The 14,162-nt window shown below is 46.7% G+C and overlaps 1 protein-coding gene across 2 annotated transcripts in view; it reads right to left on the reverse strand.

Moving 5' to 3' along the window:
- Nucleotides 1-14,125, reverse strand: part of SGTA (small glutamine rich tetratricopeptide repeat co-chaperone alpha) — a 28,975-nt gene extending 14,850 nt beyond the window's left edge. The window contains exons 1-6 of one of the 2 annotated variants that reach the window (XM_067473625.1): nucleotides 14,017-14,125; nucleotides 9,530-9,642; nucleotides 5,672-5,775; nucleotides 2,421-2,505; nucleotides 2,216-2,315; nucleotides 1,286-1,390 (exon numbers count right to left, since the gene is read on the reverse strand). In XM_067473625.1, the coding sequence (XP_067329726.1) occupies nucleotides 1,286-1,390; nucleotides 2,216-2,315; nucleotides 2,421-2,505; nucleotides 5,672-5,775; nucleotides 9,530-9,629 (494 nt within the window). In that variant the 5' untranslated portion in view covers nucleotides 9,630-9,642; nucleotides 14,017-14,125. The remainder of the gene's footprint in view (nucleotides 1-1,285; nucleotides 1,391-2,215; nucleotides 2,316-2,420; nucleotides 2,506-5,671; nucleotides 5,776-9,529; nucleotides 9,643-14,016) is intronic. The other variant, XM_067473626.1, reaches the window with a different exon arrangement.
- Nucleotides 14,126-14,162: the final 37 nt, after the last annotated feature.

Consider the following 14,162-nt stretch of genomic DNA (forward strand, 5'->3'; position numbering starts at 1 on the left):
CTCTACTATATGTGTGTGTGTATAAATATATATATGTGTCTGTGTGTGTGCTTTTGTGCATATACCTAGATATCATAGAATCATAGAATCAAAGAGTTGGAAGAGACCTCATGGGCCATCCAGTCCAACCCCATTCTGCCAAGAAGCAGGAATATTGCATTCAAATCACCCCTGACAGATGGCCATCCAGCCTCTGTTTAAAAGCTTCCAAAGAAGCTTCCACCACACTCCGGGGCAGAGAGTTCCACTGCTGAATGGCTCTCACAGTCAGGAAGTTCCTCCTCATGTTCAGATGGAATCTCCTCTCTTGTAGTTTGAAGCCATTGTTCCGCGTCCTAGTCTCCAAGGAAGCAGAAAACAAGCTTGCTCCCTCCTCCCTGTGGCTTCCTCTCACATATTTATACATCATATCCCCCCTATCATATCCCCTCTCACCCTTCTCTTCTTCAGGCTAAACATGCCCAGCTCCTTAAGCCGCTCCTCATAGGGATTGTTCTCCAGACCCTTTATCATTTTAGTCGCTGTCCTCTGGACACATTCCAGCTTGTCAATATCTCTCTTGAATTGTGGTGCCCAGAATTGGACACAATATTCCAGGCGTGGTCTCTTTGAACTGTTAGGCACGAAGCTATGCCAATCTAGGTATATCAGTCTAACAGCTGAGAAACCAAATTACCTTGCATGAATGCTTGTGGATATATTTACCACCAAGAAGAAGGATGACTCAAGCGAGTTTTAAACCCTTCTCAGGGAGATTCCAGGTTTTCCAAAATTGTAATGAATGCAATTTTCCCCGAAAGGTTATGGCATCATTTTCCCAAAATGTTATGATTTCTAACAAGGTCATGCATTTCCAAAGATCATAAGTCTCCAAAAAATATTACAAAACACTCCCTTTACTCCATTCCCAGCGAGACAGAGAAGGAGGGAGGCTCACTTCCTGTCCCTGTGAGAAGGGGATTTTGGGAAATATGGCTCCTTGTGGAAACAAGGATTAGGCATTAATTATCAGCGGAGACTCCTTTCCCACTGATAATAATGACTCTTCCGGGAGTGGATCTCCCTTCCTTCCGAGGGGGAGAGTCCTCTCACTCCCTGTTATCTAAGCTCCTGCATTCTTAATTAGGAGTTTTTTTGCAAGTCTGATGTTTGTAAGTCAGGGAATGACCTGTATATATATATATGTATATGAGATATAGTATCCTATTGTTCTTAACTAGGAGTCATTTGGAAGTCAGGGACCCACCCCCCCCCCCCCCACTCTCTGCCCCAGGCTGGCTCTCACCCCATCCGCCCGTAGGCTTTGCTGTACTTGGGGTCGATGTGGATGGCTCTCTCGCAATCCCTCACGGCCCCGGTATAGTTTCCCAGCTTGCTGTAAGCGGCGGCCCTGAAAGATCCAATGGAATAATAATAATAATAATAATAATAATAATAATAATAATATGCTGAGGAAAAGGCCAGGCCAGCCATGCATCCATTATTATCCATAACAGCAACAACAGCAACAACAATGGGATGCAGGCTAGCCCTACATCCTTTATTAATAATAATAATAATAATAATAATAATAAGACACAGGCTAGCCCCACATCCATTATTATCAATAATAATGAATAATAAAAATACTACAACAGCAACAACAATAATAGGACATGCAGGAGATGCTGCCAGGCCAGTCCTGCATCCATTATTATCCATAATAATAATAATAATAATAATAATAATAATAATAATAAGACACAGGCTAGCCCCACATCCATTATTATCAATAATAATGAATAATAAAAATACTACAACAGCAACAACAACAATAGGACATGCAGGAGATGCTGCCAGGCCAGTCCTGCATCCATTATTATCCATAATAATAATAATAATAATAATAATGATAATAATAATAATAATAATAATAAGACACAGGCTAGCCCCACATCCATTATTATCAATAATAATGAATAATAAAAATACTACAACAGCAACAACAATAATAGGACATGCAGGAGAGGCTGCCAGGCCAGTCCTGCATCCATTATTATCCATAATAATAATAATAATAATGATAATAATAATAAGAAGAAGAAGAAGAAGAAGAAGAAGACGACGACGACACAGGCCAGCCCCACATCCATTATGATTAATAACAACAACAATAACGGGATGCTCAGGAGAGGCCAGGCTACCCCCACATCCATTATTATCCATAATAACATACCTGTTGCAGTAGTAGACAGCATTGGAGGGGTTGAGCTCAATGGCCTTGGCGTAGAAGGAGACAGCACTCTCAAAGTTCTCCGCTTTCATCTGCTCGTTCCCTGGAAGAGAGGCAGACGGTGGCCCCCTTCCTTTCCCCGGCTCTTCCTCCACCCCAATGGCTCCATTCATCCCCTCCCTCCATCCCCTCCCTTTCTTCCTTTTACCTTCAGCTTTTAGCCTCTCAGCTTCGGCCGCGTCTTCTTCCGAGGGAGTGACCGGTTCCAGGTTCGGAGTGTCTTGCTGAGGCTCCTGCAACATTTTGGGAGAAATGAGATGTGGGTGTGAAATGACGGATGGGTGCGTGATTTATAGTCTTCTCCTTCACAATCACGCTCTCCCTAATATACGCTGCTGCACACCAGACTGATGGTCTAAGGGACAAGCTATGAAAAGTCAACCTGTACATTGCAGAGGCTTTACCAGTTGTCTGCAGAGTTTTACTGCACAGCCTCTGACCTTATTGCAGCTCACTGTTTAAGGCAGGCCTGGGCCAACATGGACTGTTGTAGTAGAGGCTGTTAGTAACACTGCAAGTGGTAGTATGGGGGGTCAGAAGAGGGAAAAGGAGGGCTCGTGAGCAAGAGCTAGATGAGGAACAACAAAGGAAAAGGATCTGGGATATACTTATGTTACATACCAATGAAGACTCCTTCGAAGGGTTTTATGAGAGCAAAGGGTCAATGAGTGAGGGAGAGGAAGGAGATATAGTGGATGTGAATAGGAGAACTAAGAGGGTTACTCGGGAGAAGGAATCGGATGAGGAGCGGCAAAGGAAGAAGATCCAGGATATACTTACTCCTCCCACAGATGAAGAGTCTTTCATGGGTTTCTCTAGGAGTGATGGGGATGGGAGTGATGGGGATGGGGATGACCCACTGGATTGGACTAAGGTACAAGAGGTTTGAGATGTATGTACTCAGCCAACTTCTAGTGACACGTTTGTGGGGTTTTCTGGTGGTGGGGATTGGCAATTGGGAGATACTGCTGAGTCATGGGGAGATCTAAGTCTTGACAAAAGATGGAGGAGTTGGAGGGATGGGCGTCGGGGTTCAGGTATGGAGTCAAGGACAGCTGTAAGAGATGATGGCGGGGCGGAGGTCAGCTCATCTTTGGATGATGAGGTGTAAGATAAAAGTAGGTTTTGAAACGAAGGATCTTTGCAGAAGGCAAAGTGTTGGTTTTTGGGTTTTGTCGCTGCCGTTTTCATGTTGGGTTTGGGTCCTGGATCTGCAGGTTGCTGCTTCCGTTCGTGTGTGTTACAACTCGGCTTGGATTCTCGTGAGTGCGGATTTCCCCTTCTTTGACTTCGGACTGGTTTTGACTACAATGCTGCCTACGTGAAATTTGGAACCTTGCAACTTCGGATTTGGCTTACTTCGACCTCGGACTTTGTTTGACCAAGTCTTCTTTGCAACTCTTTGTTTGTTCATCCTTTACTTGCTGTGTTATTAATAAGTTTCCCCAGTTTTTTGTGGTAAAATTAGGTGCCTCGGCTTATATTTGGGTCGGCTTATACTCCAGTATATATGGTATATTATATTATTTTTATTATAATATATTTTGAAATATTTTATTATTTTATTATTATAGATTTTAAATATTTTATTATTTTATTATTATATATATTTAAAATACTTTTATTATAATAATATTTTATTTTATTATTTATTATATTATATTTACCGGCTGTTAGGAAATGTGGGAGTTGAAAACCAAAACAGCTGGAGGGAGGAAGGCCAAAGCTAGCTCAGTCTTGATTTAAGAAAACTCTTTGACTCAGTTTCCATCCAAACTCACAAGGGAGGCTTTTAATCTTGACACGTTGCCTTGTGTATGGCTGTACACACACACATCCCTTATGCTGTATACACATACACATCAGGATCCCCCGCTTTCCTATCGCTATATACAGAGATATACTCCCGACAGTGACAGACATCAGTAACAGATGTACAGCGAGAAGCGAGATAATCATGCCAAGAGAGAGAACACATGGTTTGATACTCATTGCTTCTCATCATCAAACAAGGTCAATAGTTAATGATCCAACCCTCATCATGCCTGTCACATGGTCAGGGGTGGCTCGTCCATTACGTGAAGTAAGTGGTCGCAGAACACTTTTTTTTGCTAGGGGCGCGGAGGTGCCTCTGTAAATGCCCCTCGACCGCCACTTGAGGAGCGCCCCCTCAGCTCACAACAGCCCTAGCAGTCCGGGGGGAGCCTCGGCTTTCTTGCCTCGCTGCCGGGCGAGCCTCTTCCCAAAGGGATTGGGCCCTTGAGCCTCGCCTAGCCCCTCTCGTTCCTGCTCCACCCGGCCACCGGCTGCGCGAACAGAGCCGGCGCTCAATCGTTCTCCGCGTTCGATCCCTTCCCCATGACCGGCTCCCTTTCCCGATCCCCCGGCGCTCCACCCGCCTCCTCTCCTCAATCCGCGGGTGGGCCAAGGGGCAGAGCTGCCGCGCCTGGCCCGCTTCGGGTCCGGAGGCGTGTCTGAAGACCCCAGCATGCGCACCAAAAGTCGCCTCTTCTCCTGACTTTCTCTTCAGCCATTGGGACCGAGAGAGAGAGAGAGAGAGAGAGAGAGAGAGAGAGAGCCCCTCTGGCTGGAGGTATCTCCCACCTCTGCTCCCTCCTTTGTTTTTGTGCCTACCTTCAGGAAAGGTGGGCATCTCCACCTCTGTCTCTCTCTCTGTTTCTGTCTCTCTCTTGGTCCCAATGGCTGAGGAGAAAGTCAGGAGAAGAGGTGACTTTTGGTGCACATGCCGGGGTCTTCAGGCACGCCTCCGGACCCAAAGTGGGCCAGGCAAGGGAGCAAGTGCGGAAAGTGTACTTACTGGGATGTATAGTTCACCTACAATCAAAGAGCATTCTGAACTCCACCAATGATGGAACTGAACCAAATATGGCACACAGAACTCCCACGACGAACAGAAAATACATATCAATGATTGGTTGGGGGAAGGGGGTGCCAAAATACTGTTTGCTCACCGTTGAAAATTACCTAGGGCCGCCTCTGCACATAGTCACAACAGTGAATGATGTATTACACATCATGCCAGCTGCATGGCCACGACTCTGCTTCTTTGCTTGTCCCTCCAGTTCCACATCACCACCTTATTTATTTATTTATTTACCTTGCTTATATACCGCTGTTCTCAGCCCGAAGGCGACTCACAGTGGTTCACAACACAAGAGACAACAGAATTCAATGTTACAGTATAAAAGCAGTTATCAACTTAATAAAGTTGCACAATTAATAACAATAAACAGCCTCTTAACCCTTTCATCAGATGTGTAACCACATGTCCTTTAGAACAGTATTTTGCGCAACAGGGTGACAGCCAATGCATTCCTATATAACCGTGCGCGACCACATGTCCCTTAGAACTATATTTCCAACCAGTTTTGCACCTACCTTTGCGGCGGCTGCTTCGAAGATCTCTGGCAGTGTCTGGGAGAGGGCCAGGCGCCGGTCCTCCATGGAGACCCCAAAGGCTGTCTCAAGGCACTGGACGGCCACTAAGGAAGGAAGGAAGGAACAGGAGGGAAGGAATACTGAATTTAGAAATCAGAATGGCCCCTTCACTCCTCTCCTTCAAGAAACAACTAAAAACCTACTTTTGTATGTTAGCCTATAGAGAGGAAAAAGAAGAGCTCACCATTGATCCCACCTCAACTGATGATGTTGACAATGATTACCCTAACTTATTGAACAGCTATATATATTTTTATAATTTTATAGATATTTTAATTGTTCAATGTGTTGTTTATGATGCTTGACTGATTTATATGTTTTAGCCACGCCCCCGTGTTATTTTCCTGTTGGGAGAGGCCATTACGGGAGCTACTCCAGTGCCTCCTCCTCCTTATTTTTGAAAATCGGGCAACCAGTATTAAAAAAAACCTCTGAAAGCAGGACAGTGAATAAAGAACACCACTGAGAAAACAGAGAATTCCAGACATGAAATAATCAGGGCCAGGTAACACCTCCCAACAAAGGATTTCCCCAGGCAGGAAGAAGACAGGCTTTGAGGCTGCAAGGCTATTCAATGGTAATCAAGCAGGCCAATTGCAACATTCGCACATGGATCAAGTAGAAAAGAGTTAGGTTCTTGTGGGTTTTTTCGGGCTATAGAGCCATGTTCTAGAGGCATTTCTCCTGACGTTTCGCCTGCATCTATGGCAAGCATCCTCAGAGGTAGTGAGGTCTGTTGGAATTAGGACAATGGGTTTATATATATCTGTGGAATGGCTGGGGTGGGGCAAGGAGCTCTTCCCTGCTGCAGTTAGGTGTGAATGTTTAGCTGATCACCTTCATTAGCATTTGAAGGCCTGCCTGAGCCTGGGAAAATCTGTTGCTGGGAAGTGTTAATCTGTGCCTGGTTTTTTTTCCTCTCTGTTGTTTAGCTGTATAGCCCGAAAAAACCCACAAGAACCTAGTGATTCCAGCCATGAAAGCCTTCGACAATACATTGAACATCTCTACGGGGAGAAACTGTTCCAAGACACAAGGAAATTGGAGAAACTAAGGACCAGGAAAGCACATCTACTGTGCTCCCTGACTTTCCTTCTACGCTGCAGAGACACAGATACTATCCCACAATTTCTTGCAGCTAAAAGGACTTTCAAAACACCACAGGCTCATCGGATCTATGACCGCCTAGAACGCAACCTCTTACGAGAGAGAATTCACACCATCCGCAAAGAACTCACAAACACAGACAAGGAATTGCTGCACCTCCATATCAACATCAGCCAGAAGATGAATTCCCAGGACTGGGACAAAATAGACAACCTCACTTACAGGAAAATGGAGAAAAACATGGCTGTCCACACCAACAGACAAAAACAAAAATTCCACAAACGCCAAAAGCAACAGCCGAAACCAGAACTGGATACATCACGGACCACCATCAACCTGACAGACAGACAAATCTCTGAAGACCAAGTATCCATACTAGCGAAAGGAGGAAACTTTGCTGTAACCGCCACCAGGATCCCAGTAGAAAACATCATGCCAATGTTGAATCAGCAATTTATCGCCTCCCCGAGGAGGAAGCAGAAGAAGTACGAGCAGAAACAGCAAGGATCCTGAAAAAGGCAAAACTTCCCTCCAGTAACATTACTAGGAAGGAAAGACAAGCCATCAGAGAACTGAATTCAGATCCTGATATCCTCGTTATGCCAGCAGACAAGGGGAATGCCACAGTAATCATGCATACAGAACAATACAAGGAGAAGATCAGAAAACTCCTGGACCCTACTATATACAAAAAACTCAAGCAAGACCCAACTGCCAAAATAACCAGGAAAACCAACACCCTGATTAAGAACTCCTCAATAAACTTTGACATACGACAACAGCTATGTAAATCGGAAGCCCATCCACCCAGGCTTTATGGACTCCCAAAAATCCATAAGGACTCCACCCCACTCAGACTCATCGTGAGTGCCATTGGATCCCCCACATACGACCTAGCAAAATTTCTTGCTGCACAGTTACAAAGCCATATTGGGCTCACTACACACTACATCAAGGACTCAGCCGACTTCATAGAAAAAATCAGCAATCTCAAGCTAAATACAAACGACAAACTGATCAGCTTCGATGTGGTATCTCTATTCACCATGGTCCCAGTAGCAGACACCATGGCACTCATCAACCAGAGGTTCCCAGAAGAAATCACGGCTCTGTTTCACCATTGCCTCACCACCAGTTACTTTCAGTGGGACAATGAATTCTACGAACAGAAAGATGGAGTAGCTATGGGGAGCCCTCTCAGCACGGTCATAGCTAACTTCTACATGGAACACTTTGAAGAACAAGCCCTGGAGACAGCAACCAAAAAGCCCACGATATGGTTCAGATATGTGGATGACACTTTCACCATTTGGAGCCATGGAGAACTCAACAGGTTCCTGGAACATCTTAACAGCATCCACCCACCTCCTCCAAGATGAACTGAACCACCTCAACTGGGCTCTCCAGGCCAATGGATACTCCACCTCAGACATCAGAAGAGCTGCAAGACCAAGAACAAGCCACGAGAGTCAAGACAAAGATCCACCCAGAGGAAAAGTGTTCTTGCCATACATCAAGGGAACCACTGACCGCATAGGGAAGCTGATGAGGAAACACAACATACAAACAATCTACAAACCCACCAAGAAAATCCAACAAATGCTACGTTCAGCAAAGGACAAGAGGGATCCTCTCACCTCTGCAGGAGTCTACCGTATACCATGCAGCTGTGGACAAGTCTACATAGGGACCACCAAACGCAGCATTGCCCAAACAAGAGTCCAGGAACATGAAAGGCACTGCAGACTACTTCAACCAGAGAAATCAGCCATAGCAGAGCACCTGATGAACCAACACAGCATTTTATTTGAGAACACAAAAATGCTGGACCACGCTCACAACCACCATGTCAGATTACACAGAGAAGCCATTGAAATCCACAAACATGTGGACAATTTCAACAGAAAGGAAGAAACCATGAAAATGAACAAAATCTGGCTACCAGTATTAAAACATTTTAAAATTGCAACAGCAAAAACAGCAGAGAGAAAAACAGGCAGGGACATCTATTCACCCTTCAAGAAGAGTTTGCAACCCTACTGATTGAGCAATGAACTATTTGTAGTGCCATCAATATTTTATGTTGAGTCTCCTTGTGGAGAAAAAAGCAGGGTATAAATAATAATAATAATACGTAATAACAATATTTTTACCATGCTGCTTTTGTTGGAAATGACAACCTTCCTTAAGCCTTCTCTAGTAATATCTATCTATGATCCTGCTGCTTACTGTTTCCTGTATGCATGATCTGATATGCAGATTCCTTTACTCTATGGCTCCTGAGAAGTTATAAAAGGGGCTGCAGACTAGATGATCAGACAGACAGCAGACTACTACAGCCTACTTCAGACCTCAGATCACATTCTTGATGTTTTGTTATAAGAGAGATGCCCTTGTCGGATGGCACAGAGAATGATCTCAAACAGAATTATCTCTGTTTTCTTAACAGATCAGAGATAACAGGTTATTCAGTCTAACAACCGAGACCACTGCATTGCATAATTATATTTGGTTGTATGGCACAAGAGAAGGTTCTACTCTAAAGGGTTTTTGGCTCCTTTCTGAAAGGTCAGGCTTTTCCTTAAAAGTTATGATCTCCAAAAGGCGTTCTTCCAAAAGCTTTGAGTCTCCTTGTGGAGAGAAAAGGCAGGGCATTGTTATGATGCTGATGATATTTGAATGAGGGCCCACCTTCAAGGCTCTCCTGGGCATCCGGGGAGAGGCCTCCGTCCTGGAGCTGATCCTGCAGGAATCGGACGATGGCGAAGGCCAGGCGCTTGTTGTCAGCCATCTCTCTCAGTCTCCTTGGTGCAGATGATAAAGCCGGGTGCAAATCAATATAATAACAATAGCAATAATAATAAACTTTTATTTATACCCCACCACCATCTCCCATAGGGACTCGGGGCCGCTTACAATATAACACACATGCAATACAACAGCATAAAATCAATAACACATCCGATAAAACCAATATATTAAATTAACAAAAGCAGCTTCCATTAAATAGAGACAGCAAAATATGGCTGTAGCCATGATTAAAAGATAATTGGCAATCAATGGCAACTATCTTAAATTGTTTCAAAAGCCACATTTTAGCTCTTTCCAAAAGTACTCTCCCTGGGGAGGGTGTTCCAGACCCCAGGAGGGTGGGCACCACCAAGAAGGGTCTTCTCTTTCTCTCCCTCGTCCCCACCAACCGCACTTGAGACGGAGGTGGGACCAAGAGGAGGGCCTCCAGGCAGATCTCAAAACTGACACCGGTTCATAGAAGCAAATGCGGTCTCGAAGATAGGCTGGACCTGAACTGTGTAGGGCTTTGTAGGTGGTAACCTGCACCTTGAATTGGGACCAGAAACTTATCAGAAGCCAGTGGAGCTGCTTTAATAGGGGCATCCTGCGCTCCCTATAATTAACTCCAGTTAGAAGCCTTGCTGCTGATCTTTGCATTAGCTGCAGCTTCCGAGCCGTCTTCAAAGGCAGCCCACGTAGAATGCATTTCAGTAGTCTATTCTGGATGTAACTAAGGCGTGGACCACCATGGCCATCAGGCTTTTTGAGGTACGGTCGCAGATAGTGCACAAGCTTTAACTATGCAAAGGCCCTCCGGGCCACCGTCGATACCTGAGCTTCAAGGGTCAGCACTGAGTCCAGGAGGACCCCCAGGCTGCAGAACTATGTCCTCAGGGGCAGCGTGACCCCTTCCGTCAAGCACAGGCCCTGATCAGCCTCGCCCTGATCCTAGGCCCTGATCAGCCTCGCAACTTACCAGGATTGTAAGCTAGTTGACCCTCATCCAGCCCATCAAAATTGCCAGGCACTGGTACAGGACCCAGGGAGCTTCCTTGGAATGGAGTGGAAAAGAGTAGTAGAGTTGGGATGGCACCCAAATCCAAAGCTCCGGAGGACCTCACCCATCAGTTTCATGTAGATATTGAAGAGTATGGGAGATAGAGTGGGACCTTGAGAGACCCCACAGTCCTCCTGCACCACCATCTGGGTCTGGTCCTCCAGGAAGGAGCAGAGCCACTGCAAAGCAATGGCCCCCAAGTCACATCCTATCCCAGAGAGTTCATCCAGATATAAATGTACTCCTGCCATATAAAAAGCCAGATGTGGCCATGGTGGTCCATGCCTTAGTTACATCTCGGAGGGATTACGGCAATGCACTCTACATGGGGCTGTCTCTGAAGACAGCTCGGAAACTGCTGGTGCAAAGATCAGTGGCCAGGTTGCTGACAGGAGCAGATTATAGGGAACATAGGTAAAGGTAAAGGTAGTCCCCTGACATTAAGTCCAGTCATGTCTGACTCTGGGGTGTGGTGCTCATCTCCATTTCTAAGCCGAAGAGCCGGCGTTGTCCGTAGACACCTCCAAGGTCATGTGGCCGGCATGACTACATGGAGCGCCGTTACCTTCTCGCCGGAGCGGTACCTATTGATCTACTCACATTTGCATGTTTTCGAACTGCTATGTTGGCAGAAGCTAGGGCTGACAGCGGACGCTCACGCCGCTCCCCGAAATCGAACCTGCGACCTTTCGCTCAACAAGCTCAGCAGCTCAGTGCTTTAACCCACGGCGCCACCGGGGCATGTTTCATAGGGAACATACCACCCCCTTATTAAAGCACCTCTATTGGCTGCCTATGTGTTTCCGGGCCCAATTCAAAGTGCAGGTTATTGCCTACAAAGCCCTACACAGTTCGGGTTTAGCATATTTACGCGACCGCATCTCCCCCTGTGGTCCAGGCCTTAAGATCTGCCAAGGAGGCCCTTCCCTTGCTCCCACCTCCACAGTTGGTGGGAACAAGAGAGAAGGCCTTCTCAGTAGTGGCCCCTGGCTCTGAAATGCCCTTGTGACTGACCAGGAGAGCCTCTGTTTTGTCTGGATTGAGTCTCAGCTTGTTGGTCCTCATCCAGCCCATCACAGCTGCCAGGCACTGGCCCAGGACTCGGGGAGCCTCCTTGGATTGTGCTGGAAATGAATAATAGAGTTGAGTGACATCTGCATAGAGATGGCACCGAACTCCAAAACTCCGGATGACCTCGCCCAGCGGTTTCATGTAGATATTGAAGAGCATGGGAGATAGAGTGGAACCTTGAGAGACCCCACAGTCCCCCTGCACCACCATCTGGGTCTGGTCCTCCAGGAAGGAGCAGAACCACTGCAAAGCAATGGCCCTCAAGTCACATCCTATCCCAGAGAGTTCATCCAGATATAAATGTACTCCTGCCATATAAAAAGCCAGATGTGGCCATGGTGGTCCATGCCTTAGTTACATCTTGGATGGATTACGGCAATGCACTCTACATGGGGCTGTCTCTGAAGAAGCTCGAAAACTGCTGGTGCAAAGATCAGTGGCCAGGTTGCTGACAGGAGCAGATTATAGGGAACATACCACCCCCTTATTAAAGCACCTCTATTGGCTGCCTATGTGTTTCCGGGCCCAATTCAAAGTGCAGGTTATTGCCTACAAAGCCCTACACAGTTCGGGTTTAGCATATTTACGCGACCGCATCTCCCCCTGTGGACCAGGCCTTAAGATCTGCCGGGGAGGCCCTTCCCTTGCTCCCACCTCCACAGTTGGTGGGAACAAGAGAGAAGGCCTTCTCAGTAGTGGCCCCCGGCTCTGAAATGCCCTTGTGACTGACCAGGAGAGCCTCTGTTTTGTCTGGATTGAGTCTCAGCTTGTTGGTCCTCATCCAGCCCATCACAGCTGCCAGGCACTGGCCCAGGACTCGAGTTTAGCATATTTACACGACCGCATCTCCCCCTGTGGACCAGGCCTTAAGATCTGCCGGGGAGGCCCTTCTCTTGCTCCCACCTCCACAGTTGGTGGGAACAAGAGAGAAGGCCTTCTCAGTAGTGGCCCCTGGCTCTGAAATGCCCTTGTGACTGACCAGGAGAGCCTCTGTTTTGTCTGGATTGAGTCTCAGCTTGTTGGTCCTCATCCAGCCCATCACAGCTGCCAGGCACTGGCCCAGGACTCGAGTTTAGCATATTTACGCGACCGCATCTCCCCCTGTGGACCAGGCCTTAAGATCTGCCGGGGAGGCCCTTCCCTTGCTCCCACCTCCACAGTTGGTGGGAACAAGAGAGAAGGCCTTCTCAGTAGTGGCCCCCGGCTCTGAAATGCCCTTGTGACTGACCAGGAGAGCCTCTGTTTTGTCTGGATTGAGTCTCAGCTTGTTGGTCCTCATCCAGCCCATCACAGCTGCCAGGCACTGGTCCAGGACTCGGGGAGCCTCCTTAAATTGTGCTGGAAACGAATAATAGAGTTGGGGTGACATCTGCATAGAGATGGCACTGAACCCCAAAACTCGGGATGACCTCGCCCAGCGGTTTCATGTAGATATTGAAGAACATGGGGGGGTGAGAATGGAACCTTTGCAGGACCCCATAGGTCAGTGGTTCTCAACCTGGGGTCCCCAGATGTTTTTGGCCTTCAACTCCCAGAAATCCTAACAGCTGGTAAACTAGCTGGGATTTCTGGGAGTTGTAGGCCATAAACATCTGGGGACCCAAGGTTGAGAACCACTGCCATAGGTCACAGGCCAAGAGGTTCGAGAAGGAGTCCCCCAACTTCACATACTGGGTGTGGCCCTCCAGGAAGGAGAGGAGCCATTGAAGTGCAATGCTCCCAAGACCCTTCCGGAGAGCCGGCCCAGAAGGACACCATAGTCAATTGTATAAAAACCGGTGAGAGATCCAAGAGAACCAATAGGGACACCCGACCCACGCCGAACTCCCTGCGGAGGCAACCCACTCACAAAGGTGACCAAAGCTGCTTCCATTATTAATAATAATAATAGGTACACGGTCACTGAAAGCAAGAGGTAAAGTGGGGTGCAAATCAATATAAAAAATACATAGTAACAGATACATAGCAGCTTGGGTCTCCTTTGGGAGAGATAAGATGAGGTGTCAATAAATACTGATAACAATAACAACTATAATAACTATGCAATATAATAATAATAACACATATCTGCTTTGAGTCTTCTTATGGAGGGATCAAGCAAGACATAAATACATATAATATCAACAATAATAAATATGTAATATAATAATCTAGATGGATAGATGCTTTGAGCCTCCTTATGGAGAGAGAAAGCAGAATATACATGAATACAATAATAATAGACACAAAGGGGGGCGCTTTGGAGAAGAAAGCTCACCAGTGGCAGCAAGCAGGCAGGCAAGCAGAGGCCTCCTCCTCCCCTCCTTCCCCCGAGTGCGCATGCGCAGACCAGGCCCCCTTGTCTCGCCTCGCCTGCTCCCAAGCGCGCCTGCGCAGGAAGAAGAGGAGGCGGAACTCGCTTTT

Source organism: Anolis sagrei, chromosome X, assembly GCF_037176765.1.
Source record: "Anolis sagrei isolate rAnoSag1 chromosome X, rAnoSag1.mat, whole genome shotgun sequence".
NCBI classification, from domain to species: domain Eukaryota; kingdom Metazoa; phylum Chordata; class Lepidosauria; order Squamata; family Dactyloidae; genus Anolis; species Anolis sagrei.